Source organism: Leuresthes tenuis, unplaced genomic scaffold (assembly GCF_036924035.1).
Source record: "Leuresthes tenuis unplaced genomic scaffold, fLeuTen1.0.hap1 SCAF_4, whole genome shotgun sequence".
NCBI lineage: Eukaryota > Metazoa > Chordata > Actinopteri > Atheriniformes > Atherinopsidae > Leuresthes > Leuresthes tenuis.
Window position 1 is genome coordinate 1,781,358 of NW_027325358.1, and position 27,488 is coordinate 1,808,845.

General features: G+C 48.2%; 1 protein-coding gene and 1 non-coding gene across 3 annotated transcripts; both read right to left on the reverse strand.

Annotated features, from left to right (window-relative positions):
* Window positions 1-89: 89 nt before the first annotated feature.
* On the reverse strand, window positions 90-26,379 carry LOC140305288 (E3 ubiquitin-protein ligase DTX4-like). Of its 2 annotated transcripts, none has more exons than XM_072384065.1 (12): window positions 26,088-26,379; window positions 25,019-25,245; window positions 12,595-12,809; window positions 11,634-12,514; window positions 4,524-4,585; window positions 4,286-4,447; window positions 3,668-3,729; window positions 3,421-3,587; window positions 3,189-3,342; window positions 3,023-3,112; window positions 2,839-2,937; window positions 90-2,756 (listed from the first exon to the last, which is right to left on the reverse strand). In XM_072384065.1, the coding sequence occupies exons 2-12, from the start codon at window positions 25,227-25,229 to the stop codon at window positions 2,625-2,627; spliced, it is 2,235 nt and encodes a 744-aa protein (XP_072240166.1). In that variant the 5' UTR covers window positions 25,230-25,245; window positions 26,088-26,379; the 3' UTR covers window positions 90-2,624. The 2 variants fall into 2 exon arrangements, with proteins under 2 accessions (XP_072240166.1, XP_072240165.1); XM_072384064.1 differs by lacking the exon at window positions 26,088-26,379 and adding an exon at window positions 25,491-25,928.
* trnay-gua (transfer RNA tyrosine (anticodon GUA)) lies at window positions 5,059-5,145 on the reverse strand. The gene is given in 2 exon segments: window positions 5,059-5,094; window positions 5,109-5,145. It is a non-coding gene; the product is annotated as a tRNA-Tyr (tRNA).
* Window positions 26,380-27,488: the final 1,109 nt, after the last annotated feature.

The window sequence follows — 27,488 nt, forward strand, 5'->3', positions numbered from 1 at the left end:
TATAGTATTGTCATCATTTCCTTCACCTAATAAGTGACATAAGTGAGGCTGAGTAAGGCCATAAAAAAAAAAAACTCCGACACGGTAAATAACTTTCATTCATCCTTTATTTTTTTTTCTTGTATTAATCATTCATTCTCCAGCAATTTAATTTGTTATATTTACATTTTGCTTCTCTTATCATGTTTTGATGCTCTCGCTTCCAAACCAGCACATCTAATTTCCACGTTTGGAGCATTTCGAGCCTTCAGGAGGGGAAATGGTGACGGGGGAAAAAAAAAATCCACATTTAAGATTGACACAGTGAATCGGCTCACATGGCCTCAGACTCTGCACGTGTTTACATCAATTTATCCAGGTAAACAAGTTGAGATAAACAGATATAAAACCTTTTTGTATTTAGTTCAAAGTATCAGACTGATTTGAGGAACAGAGCAGTGTCTGAGTCAAAGAGCAAGACATATGAGGAAGTTGTGATTCTTATAATATTCTAAGAAATTTAAATGATTATGAAGACCAACATGCACCTCTGCACCTCTGCTGTGAAACCTTCCGGGGTTACAATTCTTCACAAAGGCTCAGTGCAGAGCAGCATCAGGACAGGAGATATGTAGAATAAAAGCATCCTTTACCTCACAGAACAGCAAGAGTACAACATTTTGACCCTCAATTCAAATGTGTAACGGCTTAAACTCAGATAAAAGTCTACCATCAAATTCCTTTTCCAAAGAAAAGATCCACATCAGCTCATCTTCTGCACACAGAGACGAATAAAAGTATGATAACACTGTCTTTGTAAACAGAAACAGATGAAAAAGGGCTCGATGGAAACAACATACATGTACAAAAAAAAGGCAATTCAATCTATAATAGTGTCAAGAATAATGCTATTAAAAAGCAAATGTGTAGCTACAGTTCATAAAAAACATAATAAAGACGTTACCATGGAGGGAGTACCATCATCAGGGTAATCATCATCATCCCCCCCCCCCACAGAGTACCAAATGAACCCTGAACTGGGAGCGTGTTGGTATACACAGTACACAGATTCTCCTTCAAACACACAGCTCGTGTGATATTGTGAGACTGGGCAGGGTGGCGTGGGTCAGCGGAGAAAAGGAGGCGCAAACACCCAAAAAAAGCGAATCTACATCTTTATCCGGAGGAGTTTTGGGTGGATGAACAGAATACTGAGCCCGGATTGGTCGACAGAAGCCAATCAGAGGCAGGCGTGGTGTGTCTGGGTGTTTTATCTGCTCTGCGTTCCCGTTCCTCCGAGTTACTGAGGACTAAACGTACTAAACACATTCTGAAGACTGCGTTTCCCATGAGCCTTTGCAGCGATATGATGCTGCATTTGAAGTCGCTCGGATACAGAACGCTTGAACTCAGAATTGTGCTATTTTGGACCTGCGTGCATTTGAAGTGGACTTAAAACATGGCTGCCTTCACGTTTAATCTGTTTTCTTCCGAAAAATGCAAAAACATATCAGCTAAATTAGTTTGAAGTGATTTTTACTTCAACCTTGACCTTTTTAAACACGTGAAACTCGTCTGTTGGAGGCAGACTCATTAAGAGGACACGTGTCAGCCTGAAATAAACCAGATTAAACTCTAAAAGTGAGTAGATCTGTTCGTTAAATTTGTCGACCGGGTCAGGACCTTCTGCTGCTGGTCCACCTCTTCTCTTTTTCTTCCTCCGCAACCTTTGACCTCGACCCCAAAGGCCTCAAGTTCAGCATCAAGTTAATTTATTCAGAATGAGTCACTTCTAACCCTAACTGTTAAATCACATCTGGACAGATAACATCAGCATCCACTGAATCCACGTGAGCGGTTCACAGCGACAGAAAGTAAAGAACGCCGGTACCTGTGTATCTAAGTGGCTCGATACTAAGACTCCAAACAGGCTGAGGTTTGGTCTTTTTTTGGCTCTACAGACATGTTGAACCCTTTAGATCAAAAGCAAGAGGTAAGGAATGGAATGACGGTAAATTAGGGTTATAGTAACAATGATAATCTTCTGATCCAGCAGCTGGGGCTGAAGTGCAGTGCACCGGACGGCCTCCAGGGGGCGCACCGTCACCACATTCAGCCGCTGAGGAGCAGGTGGTTTGAACAAAGCCAGCACCGTCCCTCCCTGGTGGCTCAACTATCTGGAAGTACCGTAAGTTAATTTTACTCTACTCCTACACTACTCTACGTTCGTACACCATCTTCACTCCTCCTTCGACGCCATTCCTGCCCTCCACCTCCCCCCCACCGCCGCTCCACCTTCTTCCCTCTTCGTCCTTCCTGCTCTGACGTGTTTCCATCTTTTTCTGACTCTCTCAGTAAAGTTAACTTGTGTTTGTCCCAGATGTTAGTACCGATTCATCCCCACATTTAGTACCTACCGCAGCTAAAACCCTTGAGCCCCTTCTCCACCCCCCCCAGCTGCTGCTTCCTCCAACATCCACCCACTTCTGTCGATGTGCTGGCTTTAAAAGCTGTGACGTTAGGACAGACTCCGTAACGCCCCCCCCTGCAGCCCTCTAAGTGCTGGCAGAGTCTTTTCTCCTCTTCCTCCTCCTCCTCCACCCATGACTAACGCCTCCTCTTCCTCCGCTGGTGGCGTTGCCTTTTCACTTCTCCATCAGTGCGTCATCCTCTGTGATGCCCTGAGCGCGGAGCTCTTCCAGGACGTTGTCGAGGTGTCCGGGGTCGGGGAAGCCGTGACCCGTCAGGTTGGAGCCGAACTCCGTCTTGTGATGGACCTGAGAGAGAAGCAGCAGCGGCGTTTAGTTTCAGCAGCGCTCATGTCGGGTCATTAAGTCACTTCAGACGGAGGGAAGTTACCTCGTTCCAGATGACGGTGTCCGACTCGCCCGTCGTGCTCGAAGTACCGACTGAGAAGATCAGCCTGCGGTCCCACGCCACCAGGAGCAGCCTCAGTACCTGCGGACAGGTTGGCCCGAGCTCTTTGTTAAACAAACACCTTAAAGCACCTTACTGTGGGTAAAAGGATGGCGGCGGAGCTCACCTTGCGTCCTTTCTCGCTGTCTGGGAGGTAGCAGTGTCGCGGAAAGCCTCTGGCAGTGAAGGGCTTCCCTGGGTTTGGATGCTCTGGTCCCTGAAATCAGAGAGATGGTTCAGATCGGTGGCGCCCAGCCAGAGTAAATGGGCGGCGCCGCCGGCTCGGGGCGTACCTGAATGCCTGGCGGGATGTTGTAGATGATGCGGATGGTTTTGCAGTCGGGGTGCCCGGGCAGAGAGTGCGGGATGACGTGGTACTCCATCTTCCCTGCTGGCTGGTTGCCGGTCTTCACGCCGTAGATGGTTTTGCACGTGGGACACTGGAGGCTGAGGACAAACGGGGCGTCACTGTGGAGCTCATTTCAATCACAGCCTCTGGAACAGAGCGGGCTGAATGTGACCAACCTGCCGTCCTTGTTGCCGTTGTTGTACATCGCCACCAGACACTGGAAGTGGTACTGGTGCCCACACTGTGCCAGTCGCCCCACGGACTCCGCCCTGGAAACAGGACCCACTCCTGGGCCTTTGTATCCCGACGGCCCCCCCAACGGCTCCATGCAGATGGTGCAATCCTGCAACAGACAAAAAGAAGATCAGCTCCTCGTCCGCCCTCAGCAGCGTCGCCGTCCTCCGTGAAGCCAGCAGCTCTTACCTCCTCTGGGGGACTTTTTACTTTCTGCAGGTACTTCTTCACCACCTCCTCCGGAGTTTTACCTGCAGACACAAACGGGAGCAGTTAGCTGCAGCTGCTGATTCAATTCAATTCAGTTTTATTTATAAAGCGCCAGATTACAACAATTACAGTCATCTCAAGGCACTTAAATAATATAGTCCATTTCAAGCCAATTGGAATTCAATTCATTATAATCATAATCCAATTAGTTAATTTCAAAATAATCCAATTAATTCATATGGAGCCAATTCAAAAATAATATCCCAGCTAAGGAAACCAACAGATTGGACCGAAACTTGTCTTCAGTCCAATCTCCCGTCCTGAGCCTGAGGGACTGTGGAAAGGAACGACTCCCTTTAACAGGAAGAAACCTCTGGCAGAACCAGAACCAGGAAGAAACCTCTGGCAGAACCAGAACCAGGAAGAAACCTCTGGCAGAACCAGAACCAGGAAGAAACCTCTGGCAGAACCAGACTCAGGAAGGGTGGCCATCCGCCTCGACCAGCTGGGGTTTGAGAAGACAGAAAAGAGGGAATCCCGATGCTGATGGTCCCGACCTGCCGGGCCGGCGGCACCAGAAGCGGCATCGCTGCTTACCCTTGCGAGCCTGTTTCTTGGTGGTTTTCCTGCAGCAGTGGCCGAAGCCTGGCACCGGCTTGATGTCGCTCTTGCTGACGGGCGGAGGGTGCAGCACCAGCTTCGGAGGCCGGGTCAGACAGACGGGCAGAGCGGCAGCACTCATCAGGATTCCAGTGATCCCTGAAAGACACCAGAGTCCGGTCATGTGCTGTCTGTGGGGGCCGAGGCAGCTCTCGGGTCAGGACTGTGTTCTTACCGGCCAGAGCGGGGTGGACAGGACTGGATCCGTTGAGGTTTTTCACGGGGACGGTGGGCACGCTGCAGGGGAAGACACAAAGCATTGAGTCCAGTGTTTCCTCACCAGCCAGAGGTGAGCGTCAGAACATACTCACTGAGAAAACCCGATGACGGTCATGTTCAGCGCAAAGATTCACACAAAGCAGCGAAGAAGGTGTTTCCTCGCCTGTCCCTCCTCGTCTCACAGCTGATCAGAGAGTGACTGACCGTCCTGAGCTGTGTGTTTATCAAAGCTAATCTGAGGAGTTTCCATCTGCTCAGGGGATTAACAGCCTCGTCACAAAGCTCACCGTCATCTTTAACCGGCCAAAACACACCTGCAGCCTCATTTCTACAAACCAATCAGAACTCTCGATGCCAGCGGTCAGATTAAGGAATATCGGGCATGAACAGCTGGTCATTTTCAGTCTTATAGGTTGGAAACAGGTCAGCTGACACTCGCCCTCCGGCTCCTCTAAAGACAACTGAAAGCTTTAATTTGAACAAAACAGAACTCCTTCGAGCCGGATTTGAACCAGCGACCTAAGGATGTCAGCCTGCACCTCTACAGTCCTCCGCTCTACCAACTGAGCTATCGAAGGGGCGTGCTCTGCTGCTGGGATCGTGCACGTGGAAACAGCCCCGGCCTGTCTGAGGCACAGAGGGCGATCTGTTGTTTCCTGTTGTTGGTTTAGCTTTAACAGGCTTTCTGTCAGCACTAAGCTGCTTTCACTTACCCCCACTCAGCTACACATGACACCACACGAGTGAATGAGTCACTGGTGTCTGTTGGCAGTGCTGCGCACGAGGAAACGTGTGTGAAAGGAGTTGTAATTTCCCAGGTTTCAGGGGGAGAACAGCAAACTGTGACAGCTGCTGTGATATAACGGTGAAAACGGGGTCAGGTGAGCAGAGGCTGTTCAGCTCCACAGACTCATGCGCAGAGGCTGATGAGTCAGACTGTGACTGCTCATATCACACCGTTCAGGTCTGTCTGCAGATACAGTTTGAGGTCACACGTTTTACGCTGCTGTCAGCTGTCCACGGCGACAGGAACAGCATTTATCGTGGAGGCTTGAATAATCTGAGGGGATAAATACCGCTTCATCACACTGAGGACTCTCCAACAGACAGAAAAACACAGTCTGATGGTACTCTGTTCAGTATCTGATCCCGGTTCAGTATCTGATGCCCGGTTCAGTATCTGATCCCGGTTCAGTATCTGATCCCGGGTCAGTATCTGGTGCCCGGTTCAGTATCTGGTGCCCGGTTCAGTATCTGATGCCCGGTTCAGTATCTGATGCCCGGTTCAGTGTCTGATCCCGGTTCAGTATCTGATCCCGGTTCAGTATCCGGTGCCCGGTTCAGTATCTGATCCCGGTTCAGTATCCGGTGCCCGGTTCAGTATCTGATCCCGGTTCAGTGTCTGACGCCCGGTTCAGTATCTGGTTCCCGGTTCAGTATCTGGTTCCCGGTTCAGTATCTGGTGCCCGGTTCAGTATCTGTGGCCCGGTTCAGTATCCGGGCAGAAAACAGCGTCCAAACGTGATGAAGCTGATGGTTGAGCAGACCTGACCTGCCATCCTTCACTGCTGCCTCTGAGCTGGTCAGTGAGCAGGTTTTAGGGCAATAAACCAGAGCTGGTGCCACACACTTCAAATAAGAAACGGGTTTTTGTCGTGCTGGACGGCACACCGGTTCATAACGAATACCGGTGCTATTTTTTTATGATATGAGTTTTTCATTTAGCCCAACACCGGTGAGTGCAGCGTACAAAACGCTGGGTTTCTCTGAAGCTTCTCAGAAGAACCGAGAAGAGGAGCCGTGTCTGTTGTTTGGAAATTCTTCGGCTTTAAAACGACAATATAATGCAAAAGGGGGGGCATAACAAACGCCATCACCTTTCACATAGCCAAAAACACGGTACCGCTGAGAAAAAGACGGCTTCAGGGAGATGATTTACTGCAGGAAATATTCTCTAAATCATCAGAAAATGAGGCTAACGCCCAGAAGAAAAAATACCGTCAAATACAGCGAGACCGATATAATTCAGAAAAATAATTCAGAAAAATACCGTGAGGCCGATATAATTCAGAAAAATAATTCAGAAAAATACCGTGAGGCCGATATAATTCAGAAAAATAATTCAGAAAAATACCGCAAGACCGATATAATTCAGAAAAATAATTCAGAAAAACACAGTGATTTACATTTTTGGGGTTTTTGGCGCTTAGCTTCAAGCAGGTTTAAAGGCAGCTGACAGCGATTCTAAACAGAAATGTTCTTTAACCAGGTTTGATCGAACGTTTCAACGAGATGTTTCTTCACAGTGTGGAGATAAATAACTCTGAAGCCCCCCCCCCCCTTAACTTAACTGGTTTGTGGAGCTCAGAGTGACGGATCTCATGACGTCAGTTTGGGTTTTCCTGGTTTGAGCAGCTCGGCGCCGCCCTGCAGTCGAAGCGGTTTAACGACGACAGGGAAACACCTGAATAGATCCGCACTGGATCGAGTCGACGAATGACGACAGCAGAGATCTCACATGCACGCGCACGTGCACGCGCACGCTAATCGCTCGCAGCTCGTCAGTGGAGCTGTTCATGTCTGACAGGCTGCTGCGTTAGCATGGAGCGCTGAGTCACGTCTGATCCTGGATAAGCCTCCTTTTAACACACTTTCCAGGTGGCCCACTGATGCGCTCATGACACACACACACACGCACACACACACACACACACACACACACACGTGCACAGTTTTACGCTCTGTAACAGTGACTTTTGCTTTCTGAGGGAAGTGTCTTTGCTCCTGCAGCTCACGCTGTGTGGCGGCGACTCGGGGCAGCCGGCCGGTGACATCATGTGTCTCAAACTGACTTCATGCGTCTGTACGGTCGTCATGGCAGCAACCGTCAGAGTGATAACCAGGAGTTTAACAGCTAATGACAGTGAAGATGATCTATCAGGAGGCAGTGCAACCGTTAAACACCACAGAAGAAGCAGAAGGTGAGCGGACGTCACTTTTATGGGAAATTAAAAGCACGTTTTCACTCTGAAGTCGCTGAGCTTTAAGGCGCCGCAGCGCAGCAGTTATGGGTCAGACTGGGAACCATGGCGTATAATCTGCTCCAATCACAGGCTTCACTCCGCAGCCAAACTGAAAACCTGGTGTTGGACCCTGAGAGCGAAGCTGCTGACGCCTTCAATGACACATCACGCTGGTGTTGTTTCTGTTTCTGTATTTATCAGACGCTTCTATCCAAAGCGACTTACAAATGAAGATATAACAGCTTTATAAAAAGCTAACAATAAGCTACATAGAAGGAACCCAGGAGTCCGACTCTGTCAGAGGGGACAGAGTAGAGATAGGGTGCAGGCATAGAAGGAAGAGCAGAAAGATAAAGTGCAGAGATAGAGGGGGGAGGGAAGTACAAGGTAAGTGCTGGGATAGGAGATGCTCTCTGAAGAGCTGGGTTTTCAGGAGCTTCTTGAAGATAGACAGGGACGCCCCTGTTCTGGTAGCGCTCGGTAGGTCATTCCACCATCGTGGGACGACACATGAACAGAGTTTGGATTGTCTTAGGCGTGGTGTAGGAGCTGCTAGACGACAATCCTGGGACCAACGGAGGGACCCAGTTGGGACAGAAGCCTTTGCAAGAGCATTCAAGTAGATGGAGCCGTTCCATTAAGCTCTTTGTAGCTAACATCAGGGACTTGGATCTGATGCTAAGGGCAGCCAGAGGAGCTCAATGAACAGAGGGGGGGCGTGTTCTTTTAGGCTGATCCAAGACCAGACGCACCGCCGCGTTCTGGACCATCTGCAGAGGTTTCACAGGCTGGAGACCAGTTAGGAGAGCAGTTAGGAGACCAGTTAGGAAACCAGTTAGGAAACCAGTTAGGAGACCAGTTAGGAGACCAGTTAGGAAACCAGTTAGGAAACCAGTTAGGAGACCAGTTAGGAAACCAGTTAGGAAACCAGTTAGGAGACCAGTTAGGAAACCAGTTAGGAAACCAGTTAGCCCATGAGTTTTACGTGGTTTTAGGAACCACTTAAGAAGGTGGATGAAGCTGCTCATCTATATGTTCTTCTTCTGTGTTTAACTTGGATCCTTTTCACATATTAAAGGAGAATCAGAGCCAAGCAGCACAGATGGAACAAGCAACCTATAAAAAAAGAAATATAGTGTCTCCTCGCCTGGGGGAGCTGAATTAGACTCTGGCCTCTTGACCCCTGTGACTCCCCCCTCCGTCCCGCCCCCAGCTTTGTCTCACACCCCCCCCCACCCCTCGTATTCCCTCCAGCCCAGATGGACATCAGCTGGACCCATTTAGACTGCAGACAATAACACTCTCCCACACATTCTCACACATATTGCCGCTCACACATTTCTTCACACACTTCGGGCTAAATAAACGATGTCGGCGGCTTTTACTCGACCCGATGCTGCCGCTCGTCCAACCCGGGACAGAAATGAGTTCAACACGGCTCGGAGCAGCAGACGACGGCGGCGCCTGCTGCTCTGCGCCGTCTGGGCGAGGACTTTATCTTGTTGGGTTCACAGAGAATAATAAAGGCCATTAATGTGTTTTCTGTGTGGTGTAAAAGCTGATTCTGTCGGGTTCAAACCGTCTGCATTTGAATAAAATTCATTTAATGTTGGAGGATTTTCTGATTTGGCAACATGACGATGAGCTCATGATTTCTAATCTTTTTCTAATTCTTTTCATCTGTCTGCATGTTTTCTGAGCTGCAGGTAAGGTTTCCCCCTGTCAGCCCCCCCCTCAGACAGCAACCTGTTGGTTGCTAACAGGTGTGCTGCTCATTCCAGCTCCTCCGTCCCACATTAAGTCAGACTCAGAGGATTTGCGTTCCTCCACCCCCCCGCCCTCTGCTTCATTTGCTTTTCCTCAGTATGCCGTCTGCCCCCCCCCCCCCCACCAGCTCATTCATTCCCTTTGTCTCGCTCCCATAATCCCCCGCTGCACAGAGAGTGCACATTCTTCCCTGTTAGGATGGCCAATATTTACTTCTACTGTGTGTGAGAGGCAGGAACAATGTGTGTGTTTGTGAAATGCCTTCACAGCCGTGTGTGTGTGTGTGTGCACGTGTGTGCACGTGTGTGCACGTGTGTGTGTGCGTGTCGCCTCCCTCTGCTGTTGGCCTGATTTTCTTGCACCAGAGTGTGATCAATCTTTGACAGTCTGCTGACTCGTCTCTTTGTCTTTCACCCCCCCCTCGGCTCTCGTCTCGGGCACTAAATATAAGACCCTGCACCCCTCCCCTCAGGATGTTGTCTCGGGCTGGAGAGAAACGGTGCTGCCTGCAACAGAACCATTGTCTCATCGTCCCCCACCCACAAAATATTCATATGAATATACTGCCCACCCACCGTAAGAAACCCAGGTCCCCGGATGTAAAGCAGCTTTATCACCTGGGGGAGCTTTGCTTAAAAATAGCTCCAAACTGTTGGAAAACACAGCAGAATATACCAGGAAACTACCAGGACAAAGAGGAGAGGAAAGGTAGGAAAAGCAAATAAAGTGTCTGAGAGGAGGGAGGGAAACTAGCAGAGGCTCAGCATTGTGCTGCTAATGTGGCCCGAGCTCAGTAATCCAACAAAGGTTACTGTGGAGACCAACAATGGGGCTCCGAGGGGCCCCGACTGCTGAGACGCGACCAGAGGAGCCAGAGAGCTGAGGGGGAGGGGAACAAGGCAGGGAGGCCCTGCCAGGAAAATCTACATCTCAGAACCATCCGATTCAGTTGGAAACTTTTCATCTGCAGGAAACCTGAACGCATCACTTCCTGCGCAGGACGCATGCTCAGACGAGGTTTCATGATATGGCTGCAATAAGCTGCTTTTTCACAGGTTTCTTCTTAGTTCTGAGGGGATCAGGCGGGATGTGGTGTGTTCACAACCTCACTTTAGGGAGCTAGCACGTATCAGCTAAGTGTGCTAGCTCATAAGATCCAACTAAAGTTAGTAAAACTGATCCTGAGAGCTGTTCTTCACAGCAATCCATCCAGAAATACTCAGATGGACTCATCCTCATGTGACGTGTCTGCAGAAACATTCATGGCTGATAAACTCCTTTTAGCTTAGCTTAGCTTAGCTTTAGCTACATCACAAACCCAAACAAACAAGGATTTTGGGGGCGGGGAAGCTCCCCATTCGTGATGAGGTCACAGAATCCCTCGGTGCATCTGCCCGGCAGTCCCTGGACCTCCCTGTCGTTCCTCTCCTGTGTTTTAACTTTCTAAAGGCTTTACGAGCTGTTTACAAGCAGCCGCTGTTACGGCTGCGTCATAAATGCTCCCTACTCTGAAAATGACCCCGTAAGAGGAGTTCTGGGAACTTCAATCAGATCCAGGTCCAGGTGACACACATTTACACGACACCAGAAAAACCCAAATGTGTTAGTTTGACCGAGAAATGAACAAATAAACAAGTCAGTCTGCCTGAAATCATTTGAAATCCAGGCTCTGACACTGTGGTAACTCAGCCCCAGCTCAGCTGCTGTGGTTCTGCACAGCTGGAACCTCTGGATCTGTCCCATTTTACAGATGTTCCACCTGTTCAGCTTCCTCAGCATCCAACTGAGGCGTCGGAGGACTGAGTGTGAAAGAAATCCTTTTAAACTTGTTCTATCGCTGCTTTTTATTTACTTATTTTCTTTCATTTCTCTGTTTATTTGCTGCTCCTTAAACCTTAAACTTTCCTCTTTACATTCCTGTGTTTCTGTTTCGTCTCGGGAACATTAATCATCGTACAGACTTGTTCTACATGGATGATCTGAGCCAACAACAACCCCCCAGCAGGTGGGGGGGGGGGCCTGAAGGCTCACACTTCTCAGATGAATCACTCACAGCTTGACATCACCCGTTACACCCGCTGCTATGTGTGAACGCACGTCTTGCCCAGGCGTGCATGATCAAAAGAGCGCTTTTGCGTGTTTGAGCTTGCAGGTACGAACGTTGGAGTTGCCATAGCAACGACAAAGATTCCTGCCTGCGACTCTCATCACACCTTCAGTGAATGTTCATGCAGAGGCTTTAACGGCGGGTGGCGTGTTGTGCTCGGGTCACTCACCCCGACGCTATCAGCGCCCTGGACTGAGCCATCGCGATCCGCTGCAAGGCCGGTCGGCTCAGCCCGGCTAAGCTTGATCGCTGTGGTAACGGCGCGTGGCACACCGATGCTGCGGAGGACGCCGCGCGCTGAGGCTTCATCACCATCGGCGACGGCGATGGCACAGGGGAAGGAGGCGTGGTCACGTTGCTGGCGGGCGTGACTAACGTGGCGGTCGGCACCGAGTCACCGGCTGAAGATGAGGAGGAGTGTTTGGGTGGGATGGACGGAGGGTTGGAGGAGGGAGGCTGGGGCGGCGGGAGGGACGGGGGCGGCGGTCTGTTGGAGGACAGTCCCATGGCGGCGGTGCCGGCGGTGAGAGCGGCCAGCGACTGGGCGAACAGCTGGGCGTTGGTTCTCGGGGAGGCGGTGTTTTTGGTGATGGCGAGGCCGTGCGGCAGCGTCTGGTAGTAGTTGGAGTTGGAGTTGGAGTTCTGCTGCTGCCCTCGTCCCAGAGTGGCCGATTTCGACGGGCTCAGAGGTTTGGAGCTGATGGGCGCTGAGTTCTTGGGGCGCTGCATAGTTAACGAGCGTCTGCCCAGAGTCTGAAGGGCGACTCCGCCCCCCGCTCCTCCCGTGTTGCTCTTCACGCTGAGGACCAGCATGCACTGCTGGCAGGAACACGGCTGGCTCAGGCCGGCAGCCTGTAAGCCTCCGTTTGAGGTGACGGAGCTTCCCACTCCCATGCTGGCCCCCGACACCCCGACGCCCAGCAAGGCCCCCGTCAGTCCGCCTCCTCCAACGCCTCCTCCTTTGGAAACAGGCAGCGGGCCGGACACCAAAGGGTAGGCCACGTCGGCACGCCTCTGAATCCGGCGGCACCTCTGGCTCTGCCGGTTCACCTGCAGGACGGCAGAACAGAACACGTTGGAGCTGAAGCTTTAAAGCTTTGCACCTGGAGAGGAGGAGCGGTCCAACAAACCTGTGTCATGTTCTGGAAGTCAATGAGGTAGCAGAAGCCGAGCGGCGTCAGGTCCAGGCAGGTCTGCTGGCGGCCGTGGCCGCTCTCGATGGCGATGGCCACCTCCATGTCGTACGGCGTCCATGAGCCCGCGTCGTTCTCCCACTCCCACTGCCAGCCCTGAGCCGGGGCCGAGCCGGGATCGTAGAAGCTCCTCCGCACCGGGCGGATGGTTCCTGACGGAGAGAGAAAGGCGTTAACTTCAGAGCTGCTGCGTCACATAAAGACAGAAAACAGGCATTTGTTTCAGGAATGCTGCAGAACGTAAAAGCTCGGGCTTAATGTGCTGTCACACCAGACTCAGCTTCACACTGACACTGAAAGCAAAGTGGACTCAAAGGCCTGAAACGATACGGCGGTTCTGGAGGACGTGCATCAGCTGAGAACTCAGCCTGCAGAGTCTGAAGCAACAAGGATTGGTCACAGCAACACGTGTCCTTCCCAGCTGCAGCCACGGTTCTACGGGAGGATAAAAGCCAGAAGGATGCCAGCGATGTTCCTGCAGAGCGGTGACCCGTAATAAGCAGTCCAACAGGACAAAAATACCGCCGAATAACCCGATAAATGCATGAAAACTCAGATAAAACTGAAGGCATTCAACTAAAATGCAGATGTGGAAGTCAGACATTTGTTCTGAACTTGTCAACTGTGGAGATAAACAGCAGCAAAGCTCCCTCCTCTGAGATCAACATGCAGGAGAACGAACCACGTGGGATCTCTTTCACATCCTCGCCATTATGCTAATAATAAAAAGAATAATGTGCGGCCCTATTCATCCCCTCAGGGGTTTTCTCTTTGTGAATGTATGAATACAAAAGGGGCCATTACAGGACAGGGAGTTCCACAGCAGCATCTGTGCTTTGGGTTTATCTGGGTTCTGTCAGAATGCTGCTAATCGGGTCACGGTCCCATCGCAGCACACAGAACCTGAATGTTCCACTGTGAAACAGAACCTGCAGAAGATTGTCAGCTCTTAAGATAAGGACTTTATTCAGTGAAAACTCCAAAGGACATTGTTCCAGAAGTCTTGAGCTTTGTTCAGATGCAGCTTTGCAAACCTAAGCTGTGCTGCCATGTTCTTTTTAGAGAGAAGAGGCTTTCTCCTGCAGCCCTTCCAAACAAGCCATCCTTGTTCAGTCTTTTTCTAACTGTGCTGTCATGACCTTTAACCTTTAGCATGCTAACTGAGGCCTGTAGAGTCTGAGATGTAGCTCTGGGCTTTTTCACCTTGGGGTGACCTTTAACCTTTAACATGCTAACTGAGGCCTGTAGAGTCTGAGATGTAGCTCTGGGCTTTTTCACCTTGGGGTGACCTTTAACCTTTAACATGCTAACTGAGGCCTGTAGAGTCTGAGATGTAGCTCTGGGCTTCTTCACCTTGGGGTGAACTTGCTGGGACGTCCACTCCTGGGAAGATTGACAGCTGTCCTGAATGTTTTCCACTTGTGAATAATCTTTCTCTCTGTAGAATGATGGACTCCAGATAGTCTGGAAATGGCCTTATAACCCTTCCCAGACTGATGGGCAGCAGCAGCTGCTTCTCTGAGATCATTGCTGGTGTCTTTCCTCCTTGGCATCGTGTTAAACTGACAGAACTTCTGCTTTTATAGAGCTGCTCACACTGACTGAAGATCAGTTAATCAGAGCATTGATCAGCAGCTTCTGGCTGCTTCTTACCCTCTTAGTTCCTGTGGAAGCAGTGAGGGTTCACTTAGTTTTCCACTCACTGCCTCTGTGTTTTATGCTAGTTTAGACTTTTTCCTTATAACATGAATAATGTGTTGCACAGATTTGACTTTCAGGTTCATCTCTATCAGAACAGGACTCGGTGTGGGAGGATGCCATGACTCACAGATAAGAGAGGAGGCTCTGACTGACACAAGCTGGAATACGAGCATCCGTCCACATTCAGAACCTGTGGAGACCGAGCCGCTGTTGGTGCGTCTGAAACCGTGGGTTCAGCTGAATGTGCCCAAAGGTCTGAGAAAGAATTCAGCGATAAAAGCCACTGAGGCTTTAATCCAGCCGCCGTCTCACAGCTCCACCGCCCTTCTGCTTTTCTCGTGAGCCAGATTTGGATCAGCACATGACCTGTGGTTACTTTCACTTGTCAGTCGCAGCTGGGCCGAATGTGCACGGATCCGGTGAAAAACAGCCACGTGTTCTGAGGTCTAAAGGCGAAGATTGAGTCAGAATAAGTGTGAAAAGTGCGTCTATGAAAGAGGTGGAGAGCACAAAAAGACCAGGGGCAGAAAGAAACCATCTGGACTTTATTGTTCTCTTCATCACTGACGCCTCCCTGCGTGCACGTGCACGTGCACACACACACTGAGCTGCAAACTGGGGTCATACATCGTGCACGGAGGCCTTCTCTCGCCTGAAACCCTCAGCATCAGTGACTCAGCGACTGGGCCGAGCCAGAACTTCCTCTTTCTGTGATTCCCTGACAACAAACCGGCTTCCAGAACATCTTTAACACTGAAAACAAAGACTTGGAGCTTCTTGGCGTGACTTTGCGTTCCCTTAATGTTCCCCTGACACATTTCTTGGCTCATCATCTTCAGATGGGTGGAAAAGGAAGAAGGTTAGAGGTCAACGAAATGACAAAAGCGATGAACTAAGTGAGGCTGAATGGAGGCTAAAAAAGGTCTAAAATCAAACTGCAACCTGAGATCATAAGAAGCGACACTGAGATAAAGACTAAAGCAGGAGGAAGAGGAATGTGGGATCGAGTTAGGAAATCCTCTGAAAGGTCGACCCTGAGCCACAGAGACACGACCTTTTCACACAGACTCACTACATTTCCTCTTGTTGAGGTTTTCTTTTCTCTGTCACTTTCTCCATTTCCTCCTGATTCATTTGTCTCGAGTCCTCGGCCTCTCGCCGTCTCTTCCTGTGACGCCGTCTCTTCCTCTTTCTGCATCATTTTATTCAGACACCGTCTGTTTCTCCGCCTTTCATCTTTAATCCCTCCAAACATGAGCAGAAAACCTCAAAACCAGGGTCACCTTTCAGCAGCTGAACTGTGTGAATCAGAGTGAAATTTACACGATATTCATCTCAACGACAGAGTAACTGCTGCATTAAAGCAGAGGAACCAGCAGCTCGTATCCAAAGTGTAGTCAGATATAAACACCGGCTCCTGAACACACCTTCTGTGGTCGTCCCAGCAGTTTCAGTGAGCTGCATTTAGCTGATTGTGCCACTAGATGTCACTGTGGCCTACAGAAAAGCTTATAAACACATCCACAGGAGACAGCATATCATGAAAGGTCCATACTTGGACTGGGCGATATGAGGATATTAAATCGTGAAGGATTACAACGTGAAGACGATCCGTAACAATCTGACAAACTGCAGAGATCGTGGGATGAAGTCTGAACCTCGAACTAAGCCACCATAACCCGATGACATCATCAGGGTTGATCAACAACCTCGTGATTGTGGTCAGACTGACTGTGGTTCCCTGGAACCATCAGCTCTGCTTCGGTCTGTTTCTTCACGCTTTTCAATGTTTCCTGATGTCTGAAGTCCTCACAAAGGTTAACGGGACAGATTATATCCTGCTTATCTGAGGTCAGAGTCAGAGGAAACAGATCCGGGAGGGAAACCCAAAGCCTCTCCTCAGGGATGCCGAGGCGTCCCAGAAGGGATCAACAAGCCAAATAATGCTAAATTTGACTGATCCACTGCTGATGCATCTAAGTTTCATGATTCATGAGAGGAATCCCTTCAGTTCAAGACAAAGCAAAATGAGGAGGTTAGTTTATTCTAACCACCTGCTGACCGCACATCACCACAACTTTCCTTCCACGTTAGGAAAGTTAAAGGAGTGTTCCACCTCTTTTCCTGCCTCTAAATCCCATCACATGAGCCTCAGTCATGTGTGTGAGCTTCAGTTCTGACCCGAACAGGCAGAGGAGCTTCACAGCGAGGTTTTCATTAGAAATTTGGGTTCGCGGTCGGGAAACGACCACGAAACTGTGTGCAGACCTCCGGTGGTGCTTTTATATTCATATATATGTGTGTGTGCTGTGGAACAGGCGGTGGGTGGTGCCCCCCCGGAGGCCTCACAGTAACCCGACTCGCAGTTTCACAACAACGCTCTGACCCTCGAACTTTCTCTGGTTCCCTTCCACACAGAAAGGCTCCAACACACTGGATTAATTCAAACTTCTCCCTCCTGATCAAAGCTCATTTCGTCCACGTTTGACCTTCTGTTGCCTCTCCTCCCGTCTTCCTCTCACTTTGGTGTGCCGCAAACTCCTTTCTACTCTCGCTTTCTCGTCCCGCCTTTGTCTCCACTTTGTTTCACCTTTAAAGAGTCCCGTCCCTCGAGGACTGGCTTCAGAGTCAATTTTCAGCTTCAGAGAGTGTGAGAGAAAAGCAGAAGAGGAGGGCGATGGCCGAGTGAAGAGAAAGGTCAGAAGATCCGGAGGAATCGCGGCTTAAAACGCAGTTTTAGACAAAAGAAGAAGAGACCGTTACAGAGTCAAAGTTCTGGAGTTCAGAAAAGCCGTGAACATGAGCTTCCTGTTGACTGCTTTACTGATAAATTCACTCAAAAGATGTAAAAAACAGCTCAAAACCTCCAACAGAACTCAGTTCCATCACTTTTAAAACAATCAGAGCTGTTATATAAGCTCAATCTATGCTGACATTTTGACACTGAAGCTAATTGTAAGTTAGCAGCTTGCCATTGAACAAATTGGACCTCACAAATCTACAATAACACGGTCTGTAAGGAGGTTGGAAACAAGGAGGAAGCAAATAAGTGTTTGGTTAAGGTTAGGAAAACACAAAATAAAATACGAATGGGTCGGTTCAGACAGTCCAATTTTGAAATTAGGCGTCACATTTTCTATCTTGGATCAAACCCCAGTGCAGGTCCTTTGAAGTGTGATCGGATCTCGACAGAAACAGTCAGAGCGGTTACATGAGCGCCATCGGATCGGATTAAAGGCTAAATTACAATAAGACTGAGTTATTCAGCTCATGTAGACGCCTTAATCTGACAAAGAAACGGATCAGATCAGGTGCAATCTTTAATCTGACGATCGGATTAGTGGATCGGATCGAGCGTTCTGCACATGCTCCAGATTTTTTCCCCCTGAAGTGGAAGGAGACGATATTCCTGTTGTTGTCGTCAGAAAGAAAGAAACAAGGCGATGGAGAATGCGCCGTTGTGCATCGTCTGTTCCATAACCAGCTCATCACAGATGGAGAGGGACGCAGCTTCATCTCGCTCTGCGTTCTCCATCTTTCTGAATGCGTGAGTTTGTTGTTGTTGGCGGTGAAGACGTCAACAGGAAGTGGCTCTATTAGCGATAGCTGAAATGGGGACAGCGCCACCTATGGTACCGGGGTATGACCTGCTTTGTGCCAGTGATTCCATTCATTCACCGCCATATATCCAAGGATAATTACCCTCAGATAAGGAGCAGAACCCAACTGTAGCTGTAATCCAGTTAATCTCATCATGGATCAGTTCGTGGACAGACCCTGAAACCTTCTTTCTGCACAGAACCAACAGTTTAGTTACTGGCGCCATCACCACAGCAGAGAGGACAGTCATTCAAATCTGATCTGATTACCTGCAAAGATTTCTGTGACATTCTGACCTAAATATCAGATACAAGAAAGTAAATCTGATTCCTGCAGTTAGAGGAAAGTTTATCCATCACTTTATCTGCTAAGCCACGCCCACTGTTGCACCATCCAACCACATCTGAAGGATTTCATTTAAATTACTGTCACATTACAGAAAACTACGTGATTTCCTCACGCTGAGCTCATGATGCCGTGACAGCGTTTCAATGTGCGATGAGATCGAGAACAAAAGAAGGAAACCAATGACTCGTGAAACCCGACTTTCCTTTGAGTCCCAGTTTGAAGTGAGAAATTCTGAGTTCCCGTTTGTCATCGTGTTGCTGAACGCAGCACCAGAATGACCACGGCGCCCACCGGTACAAACGTGTAAGCACGGGCGTAACGTCGCCACGGTAACCGCGAACAGTTCAACATTCAGGCGAACGGATCTGTGGCTGAAACCAAACCACAAACCTTACCAGCATCTCGTTCCGCTGCCCGTCAGAAGCAGCAGAAACAGCTAAATGTGACGCTTTAACAGCAGTTTTTGGTGATTTTTGGTGCTGAACCCGGTCAGTTCGGCTCGTGGTCGTAGCTTTCAGCGACTGAATCACTTCGTTCACACTGACCTGGTTTGTTGTGCATGTAAACAAAGTCTCCCCCTCCTCCCTTTCTCCTTACCATAATCCACCCCCACCCTCCCGTCTCTGGGGAGCCCCGCCCCCCTCCATCCACCCCGTACCCACCCTCTGCCGTGACCCCGATGCCCCGGGGGCTTTGTGGGGGTCTGGGAATGTGTCTCCTTCAGCAGGACCAGCTGGAGCGAGAGCAGCAGGAAGAAAAGATGCCCTCAATGTCTGAAAGCAGCCCCTCGAACAGAGGATAAGTTCTTCCAACCCGTCCAGAATTCCCTTATATATATATATGAATATATTTATAGATATAGATAAACACAGCTCTTCTTCTGGCTCAAAAGCCTTGAAAAAGAAGGCTTGTTAGCTTGTTTTACACTAAAGTAAAGTAAATTAAACTTATCCACGAGTCATCCTCCCACTCAGCCTCAGTCCCAGAGAAAACTTACTCGTGTTCCAGCTGTGCAGACGTTATAAAAGCCTTTCAGACGCTGCCCATGTGTAATCAGAGTAAACTCATATGATTACAGAACAAACAACATTACAAACTAATGTTAAAGCTCCAACAACCGAACCGAAGCCCAACACCTACAGAGTTCATCTCTTTGTTGGCTGGCAGCTTCCTGCTCGAGCGTCTGTGGTCCAGTCTAAAGTCAGAAGGCCTAATAATCAGCGGTAATAACTGGACAGGATCGCTCTCGTTGCCTCCAGTCACATCCGGCATCAGAAGGAGAATAAAGTGGGTCACGGGCCGGTTTTCTACGCCGCCGTCTGAGGAAAAGGTCGAGTTTTCTGGAGCTACCCGACGTCTTTGTGCCGCTGAATCACAGCGATTCAAGTTAAACATCTCTGAGCGACTTCATTCTGTTCCTGTGATTAATACAGGCCAGACAGAGTCGGCTCAGCCCTGCACTGGCGTGTGCTCACATGTTAAGTCGGTATCACGGGATGAGCCGAGTGACCACAGCGCCGGCTAAATGTGTGACGCCAGTACGCAACGTTCGATGCCTGTTCCTGCTGTTTTTCAGGCATCGAACCATAAACTGACACAGCGGTGACCAGGAGGAAGGAGGAGGAGCTCCGTTCATATGGAAGTATCCTGTATGATGGGGCTGTAAATACCAGCATCCCATCTGGATTCTGCTGGCAAGGACTTTTAAACAGGCTTCTTTCACAGCTGTCCAAGACTGAAGAGCAAAAAAACGAGAGTTTCCAGAGAAGAAGCCAAAGAGGAGGAGAAGGGTTCAAACTGGAGAGCATGTAACGGGGAGGCAGTTTTAAGGTGAAGCAGGGAAATATCTGAGCTTGAAAACAAGAAATCCTGCTCTTAGATAGCAGAGAACACTCTGGATTTTACCAGCTCAGAGCTGTGGAGACCTCCTTCCTTCATCTTTCTCTTTATCTCTGACTTTCCTGAACCTGTAACAACCACAAACTTAACTTCTCTGGGGTGTGTGGCGCCCGGCCAAAACGAGGGAGCTGGCCTCCGTTTGGGAGAATCCACACTGCTCCTGCATCACTGCAGCACAAACACATCTTTTCTGTCTCTGTTCCCATGTCCAAGCAAACACCGAAAGGCCCTCGAGACTTCAGCCGATTGACGAAACTACTCAGAAAAGAGAGCTGGGGGAGGGGGGGGGATCCCAGGAGGGAGGGAGGACAACCAAAGTGAACTTTCTGCTCATTAAGCCTTGAAATATTCCTTTCTCCGCACAGAATCAAGGTCTCTGTGCTTCTTTTGTTTGAGTGAGGAGGTGCAGCTGCTGTGTGTGTAAGCGGTTAAGAATGCAGCGAACTGCGATGGTCATTTACAGCTGCTGCAGACCGTCATGCTGTTGGATCTCACAAGTTTATCTGCCGAAAACACACAAGTTTATCTGCCGAAAACACACAAGTTTATCTGCCGAAAAACACAAGTTTATCTGCCGTAAAAACACAAGTTTATCTGCCGAAAACACAAGTTTATCTGCCGAAAACACACAAGTTTATCTGCCAGAAACACACAAGTTTATCTGTCAGAAACACACAAGTTTATCTGTCAGAAACACACAAGTTTATCTGCCGAAAACACACAAGTTTATCTGCCGAAAACACACAAGTTTATCTGCCGAAAACACACAAGTTTATCTGCCGAAAACACAAGTTTATCTGCCGAAAACACACAAGTTTATCTGCCAGAAACACACAAGTTTATCTGTCAGAAACACACAAGTTTATCTGTCAGAAACACACAAGTTTATCTGCCGAAAACACACAAGTTTATCTGCCGAAAACACACAAGTTTATCTGCCGAAAACACACAAGTTTATCTGCCGAAAACACACAAGTTTATCTGCCGAAAACACACAAGTTTATCTGCCGTAAAAACACAAGTTTATCTGTCAGAAACACACAAGTTTATCTGTCAGAAACACACAAGTTTATCTGCCGTAAAAACACAAGTTTATCTGTCAGAAACACACAAGTTTATCTGTCAGAAACACACAAGTTTATCTGTCAGAAACACACAAGTTTATCTGCCGTAAAAACACAAGTTTATCTGTCAGAAACACACAAGTTTATCTGTCAGAAACACACAAGTTTATCTGCCGTAAAAACACAAGTTTATCTGCCGTAAAAACACAAGTTTATCTGCCGTAAAAACACAAGTTTATCTGCCGAAAACACACAAGTTTATCTGCCGTAAAAACACAAGTTTATCTGCCGAAAACACACAAGTTTATCTACCGTAAAAACACAAGTTTATCTGCCGTAAAAACACAAGTTTATCTGCCGAAAACACACAAGTTTATCTGCCGTAAAAACACAAGTTTATCTGCCGTAAAAACACAAGTTTATCTGCCGTAAAAACACAAGTTTATCTGCCGAAAACACACAAGTTTATCTGCCGTAAAAACACAAGTTTATCTGCCGTAAAAACACAAGTTTATCTGCCGTAAACACACAAGTTTATCTGCCGTAAAAACACAAGTTTATCTGCCGAAAACACACAAGTTTATCTGCCGTAAAAACACAAGTTTATCTGCCGAAAACACACAAGTTTATCTGTCAGAAACACACAAGTTTATCTGCCGAAAACACACAAGTTTATCTGTCAGAAACACACAAGTTTATCTGCCGTAAAAACACAAGTTTATCTGCCGTAAAAACACAAGTTTATCTGCCAGAAACACACAAGTTTATCTGTCAGAAACACACAAGTTTATCTGTCAGAAAAACACAAGTTTATCTGCCGAAAAACACAAGTTTATCTGCCGAAAACACACAAGTTTATCTGCCGTAAAAACACAAGTTTATCTGCTGTAAAAACACAAGTTTATCTGCCGTAAAAACACAAGTTTATCTGCCGAAAACACACAAGTTTATCTGCCGAAAACACAAGTTTATCTGCCGAAAACACACAAGTTTATCTGCCGAAAACACACAAGTTTATCTGCCGTAAAAACACAAGTTTATCTGCCGAAAACACACAAGTTTATCTGCCGAAAACACACAAGTTTATCTGCCGAAAACACACAAGTTTATCTGCCGTAAAAACACAAGTTTATCTGTCAGAAACACACAAGTTTATCTGTCAGAAACACACAAGTTTATCTGTCAGAAACACACAAGTTTATCTGCCGTAAAAACACAAGTTTATCTGCCGAAAACACACAAGTTTATCTGCCAGAAACACACAAGTTTATCTGCCAGAAACACACAAGTTTATCTGTCAGAAACACACAAGTTTATCTGTCAGAAACACACACTCCTATCGGTTTCAACACAAGTCACATTAACAGAAAGGAATCCAGCTGAAAGAATTCATCCAGCTGTGAGTCTGCTCTCAGCAGTGAGGTACGTAAAACTGCAGCTCGTCTTTTTTTGTTTTGGTGAGAGCGGAGGGGGGGTTTCCATGTGAAATTAGCCAAACTAACAGGGAGGTGAGCGACAGACAGTCAAAGTGACGCCACAGGATCGTGCTGAGGTTACAGGGGGCAGTCTGGGGTCAGGGACAGGTATCCTGCCTCCACCGAAAGGTGTGGTCGTCTGCTGGATAAAAGGCCCACGAAACCCGGGGAAAACGATGCGAGCCTCGGAGACCTGCACCTGCACCGCGGCGGACTGGGTTCAGGAAGCTGCTTAATGTCCGACGTCAGCTTAGAGCTTCAGTTTGCTTCCATGCAAACATGTTCTGCTCAGTGGTGGCCCTGTTTCACACGGACGGTTATTACTGTCGCACAACGTGTCGCAGCTTGGTTCGATGGAGGAAAAAAACAACGAGGAACGTTTCAAACAAAAGAAAAGAGAAAATACTGTAAAACCGAATGAGCACAAGGGAGCATTTCACGTCAGCATTTTAAGGGAAATCAGCCGGGTTGTTAGCTGAGAAGGATGCTAGAACTGGGCCTGGGCTGGGCCACGTGTGTTTACTGCGACCTCCTCTAAGCATTTATACATTTAACTTAAATGCTCCGCTTGGTTTTGTTCTTTGCAGGTTCAATCTGTTGCATTTTCTGAGAAATAAACCACTGAACGGTTCGTGCTGAGGCGCCTGTATCTTTTCTCACAACCAGTTGTTTCACAGCCCCTGTGCCACAAAAACCATCACGTTTCCAGTCAAGTTGAAGCCACTTGTCAGAGGTTTCTCAGCTCATCAGTACTAGTGGAGCTGGTTAACCGAGATTAACCCGCACATCGTTTTCCTGTCCCTCTACAGCCTCGGTGTGCTCTGAGGAGAAGCTGGAGCTTCTCACACAAAGCAGCGAGGCTGATCCAGACCCGCCCGCTCCGGCCAAAGTTACACATTTCAGGCTGGGGGGCCTGGGAGACCCTCACACTCCGGTGTGGGTAAAGAAAATAAGATTACCAGCAGAGTAACTCAATTAAACTTGACTTAACTGAAGGCAGGAGTGCAAAGAAAGGCCAAACAGTTCAACTCTGAACAGGAACCGGCACCAGACCAGAATCATCACAAAGTGCTTCAATCTATTCTGACCAGAACTGGTTAAAACCAAACATTCGGACCGGAACTGGTTAAACCCAAACTATTCTGACCAGAAGTGGTTTAACTCAAACTATTCTGACCAGAACTGGTTAAAACCAAACTAGTATGACCGGAACTGGTTAAACCCAAACTATTGTGACCAGAAGTGGTTTAACTCAAACTATTCTGACCAGAACTGGTTAAAACCAAACTAGTATGACCGGAACTGGTTAAACCCAAACTATTCTGACCAGAAGTGGTTTAACTCAAACTATTCTGACCAGAACTGGTTAAAACCAAACTAGTATGACCGGAACTGCTTAAACCCAAACTATTCTGACCAGAAGTGGTTTAACTCAAACTAGTATGACCAGAACTGGTTAAAACCAAACTAGTATGACCTGAACTGTTTAAACTATTCTGACCGGAACTGGTTAAACCCAAACTATTCTGACCGGGACTGGTTAAACCCAAACTATTCTGACCGGGACTGGTTTAACTCAAACTATTCTGACCAGAAGTGGTTAAACTCAAACTATTCTGACCTGAACTGGTTAAACCCAAACTATTCTGACCAGAACTGGTTAAAACCAAACTATTCTGACCAGAACTGGTTAAAACCAAACTAGTATGACCTGAACTGTTTAAACTATTCTGACCAGAAGTGGTTTAACTCAAACTATTCTGTCCAGAACTGGTTAAATCCAAACTATTCTGACCGGAACTGGTTAAATCCAAACTATTCTGACCTGAAAAACTGAAAAACGCAGGCGAGCAGCTGTGTACGACATGCATGAGCTGGTGGAACCAGCTGCAATGACAAAAACAAGGCATCATAGATTACAACGAGCCTTTAAACTAGTATCTTACGTCCAGACCTAAAAATGCAAAGTGGAACGCCACAAAAACGCACATCTGGTGTATTTTAATTTCCCCAAACCGCATATGTCCTCCATGCTGACCCATATAGATGTCGTGCCAACATCTGGCTGACTGCTGTGGGGCAGCAGCAGCGTTGCAGAGCCGAAAGGCCGAATTCCCTCCATGATTTACGACTTTATCTGGCGAAGAAAGGCAGTGGTCTGTTTGGGCTGAACTTTGACCGGGATCAGTCAGAAGTTACATCCAAACGTGTTCGGGCTGACAGCAACACATCTTCAATGTTCACAGCCAGATAAAACCAGCTCCTCCGTCTTACCTGTGTCCTGTCGGAACTGGTGCATGGACTGGAGATCTATGATGTACGGGGAGAGCCGGCTGTCGACCTGGCCGAGGACCACGCTGCCTCCGCGGGGGTCGCTGCTCCGGATGGCCGCCTCTATCTGGTGGGAGACGGCGGGGCTGTAGGGCCGCCACCGGCCGTGTTCGTTCAGCCATTCCCACACCACCACAGCGGAGGCCAGGAGCATGTTGTTACTGTTGGCCCTGGAGGGTAAATTAATGATGAAACACAAGGAAACACTTGTGAGCAGGGAGTGGGGGGATTTGTTTGCAAAAATGCCGCCTGGCTGCTGGAGGCTAACCGCACGGCACACAAACAGCTCTTTATATGTCGGGTTTCAGCTTTAATCTGGCCTCCTCTGGCTCTATGAGCGTCTTTCTACCCCGTGATGAATTAATAAAGGCCGAATGTGTCCCAAAGCAAACAATAAGCCATGCGGGGGTCTTACATGGAGCCGCGGCGGAGCTAACGCCGGGAGAAGGCGACACATTCTTCCACGAAGGTCCGGGCTCCTCGCATGGCCACTGGGGAAGTAAATCACGGTCCTCGCTCAAGTGCCTTCGTTATAACACCGAAATACGGCGTGAAAACAGCTCCGAACAAAACGGCCTGGTTACGGAGGCCGAAGGTTCCCTCTCCAGACGGGTTTACTGCCTCTCCGGCGGGTCGTTTCACGGCCTTTTGCGGAGGAAATCTCGTCAATAATGTAACGCCTCTGTGGTTCCGTGCTGCGGCGCGTGAGCGGGATCCCGAACGGAACCGGCCTCAGCCCGTGTTTTCTATCCCCTCTGAGTTGGGGCGGAACACACCGAAATGTTGACAAAGTGGCGGCTTCCAACAGCGACTCCCCAACCCGGAGAGTGCGACCAGAACAGGTTGAACCGGTCTGGATCCCGGAGTCTGGCGGAAGGCTGCAGCCAAGCGGTGCCTTTGTGCGTTAATATTAGGTCTTTGGAGGCAGGACGCATTCTGCGTGCATGTAACATGGTAATGCATGAGCAATTATTCAATATTGGACAAACATGGAGACTTGAATCAAACTCACCTGTTGATATGATCTTCCTCGTCCCCCCTCCTAATCCAAGACTTCTGGAACTAATTTATACATGAATTAAATCCACCATTTAGGCTCCAGCATGGCTCAATCTGTCTCACCCTCTTCCCCCCCGAAAAAAAAAGCTAAATTCTCCTTTATTGCTTCTGTAAAAATAGAAAATACTCCAAAGAAAGAGGGAACAGATTCCTTTTAAGGGTTATGCGGAGGAAAAACGTGCGTCCATGTCTATCCTTTGGCGTCCATCTTCACTTCGTCGAGGAAAACTCGATATGAGAGTAAGAAGGGTCCAGGGACTTCAGTCCACCCCCAGATCCCGTCACTCTCCACGCCCTCAAAACCCACCCGTGGAGGTTAGGGAGCGATCACCCACAACAAGAAGCGCATTTCACGCCACCACCCTGCAAAACTTCTACTTATTGTGCCCTAATTCGACTTTATTTGAAATACTTCTTCTTTGACTATGTCATAATATGATCCTGCTGTCTTAGTGCACTTTACACAAGAGAATGGCACCAAATATACCAACAATTAAATCAATTTAAACACAGTTTTCCTGTTGGATCCTATCAGTGAGAGTTGTGTGCTCCGGTCTTTGAGGAAGTGGTGAATGCTGCCACCTGGTGGGGGAATGGTGTCATTACATCATGTTGTTTGGACAGGCCTCCGTCCAGATGTGAACTCCCATTCATCATCTGACCAAAAGGGAACTAAAAAGACACATTTTATTGTTTTTTTCCTCATCTAGACCATTAAATACCAGAATCAGATCATAAACTAATATACTTAGAGGAGTCAAATGTGGAGACTACTGTCAACAAGTGTTGAGCTGCCCCTAATTTCTTTATATACAGCCAAGAAAATAGGAAATATATGCAAATATATGCGATATATGCAGTGTTTTATTTAAACATGGTTCAACATGAATAAAAATACTGAATCAGAAACAGAGTTTTTTATCAGTTCTGAGCAGCTTTAAAGTGAATCTCTGGTCTGAGCTCCTTTATTCTCCAACACAGCCTGAACCCTCTGAGACAAGCTTTCTGTCATTTCTTTAAGGAGTCTTCAGGAATAGTTCTCCAGGCTTCTTGAAGGACATCCCAAAGCTCTTCTTTGGATGTGGGCTGCCTTTTGTTCCGTTCTCTGTCAGATGATCCCACACTGCTTCAATAATGTTGAGGTCCGGGCTCTGGGGAGGATTCATCCCTCCATAAGACCTGTTGCCACTGATTTTCAGTCCACTTCTTGTGTCATTTGGCACAGCTCAGCCTTTTCTCCCTGTTTCCCTTCCTTAAGAACGGCTTCTTGACAGCCACCCTTCCATGGAGACCATTTCTGATGAGGCTTGGGCCAACAGTAGATGGATCAGCTGAAGGTCCAGATGCATCTCTC

What these genes read in the sequence shown, in the direction of transcription:
- LOC140305288 (XM_072384064.1), bottom strand. An exon ending in TGTCCACCCCGCTCTGGCCG is followed by an intron (nt 4,448 to 4,523) that starts GTAAGAACACAG and finishes GGTGTCTTTCAG; the next exon opens with GGATCACTGGAATCCTGATG. An exon ending in ACACCGTCATCTGGAACGAG is followed by an intron (nt 2,757 to 2,838) that starts GTAACTTCCCTC and finishes CTTCTCTCTCAG; the next exon opens with GTCCATCACAAGACGGAGTT.